General features: G+C 22.1%; 1 protein-coding gene across 1 annotated transcript; it reads left to right on the top strand.

Moving 5' to 3' along the window:
• Positions 1–21: 21 nt before the first annotated feature.
• On the top strand, positions 22–720 carry EHI_005560 (casein kinase I isoform delta, putative; the record flags this gene model as incomplete). The annotated part of the gene is made up of 1 exon (XM_001914584.1): positions 22–720. The coding sequence occupies one exon, from the start codon at positions 22–24 to the stop codon at positions 718–720; it is 699 nt and encodes a 232-aa protein (XP_001914619.1).
• Between the last annotated feature and the right edge of the window lie 243 nt (positions 721–963).

The raw sequence follows: 963 nt of genomic DNA on the forward strand, positions 1-963 counted from the left end.
TCTTTTAGACTATTATATAAAATGATAAAAATTCTTGAATATATCCATTCAAAACAAATACTTCATTGTGATATAAAACCTGATAACTTTATGATATCTCAAGATGGAGATATAATTTTGATTGATTTTGGTTTATCAGAATATTATCAAGATTTTTCTTGTCATCAAAAGTTAGGATTTAAAGGAAGCCTTAAATTTGCATCTCCAAATCAACATTTAGGAAAGAAATCTATTCCAATTGATGATATAATTCCTTTATTTTATATTTTTTATCAAAATATTACAGGAATATTACCATGGGATACTATTTCAAATCCACATGAAATTTATCAATTAAAAATAAAGTTCAAATCCTTTTCTTTATTTAATCATTCTTTAATTCCATTATCACTTGCATTATTATTTGAATCATCTATTTGTAATTCAAAAACAGTTAATTATCAATTAATCTTAGATACACTCTCTAAGTTATTTAATTCTCAATCAATACCTTTATCTCCAATATTTGAGTCAAATGAATATGATGAAAAGATATTTCCTTCTTTAAAAGATGATAATTATAAAAAGGATACACTTCTTGAAAACAATATTGATAAACAAGAACAGTATTATTCTTCTCAAGTTACTTCACCAGAATTATCACAAAATTTCTTTACAAATATTAAATCTACAGTATCTAAAATAAACCCATTCTCATTTATTATGTTAAGAATTAAATAAATATGTTTTAATTTATTTCTGTTAAATGAAAATAAAATTTAATTAAAAAATTTAAATTGCTTTTCTTTGATTCATATCTCTCTTCTTCTTCAATAAATTTAAGACCAATACAACAGTGCAAAATTGCATTAAAAAGAAACAAATCCAAAAGAATGTATGTGTAGATGCTTCATTATTTTTTGTTACATTTTTGTTAGATTTAATTGTTGTTGAAATTAAAATCTTAAGATCAGTTGTTGTTGT

Source organism: Entamoeba histolytica, genomic scaffold (genome assembly GCF_000208925.1).
Source record: "Entamoeba histolytica HM-1:IMSS scf_1104750516347 genomic scaffold, whole genome shotgun sequence".
Classification (NCBI taxonomy): domain Eukaryota; phylum Evosea; order Mastigamoebida; family Endamoebidae; genus Entamoeba; species Entamoeba histolytica.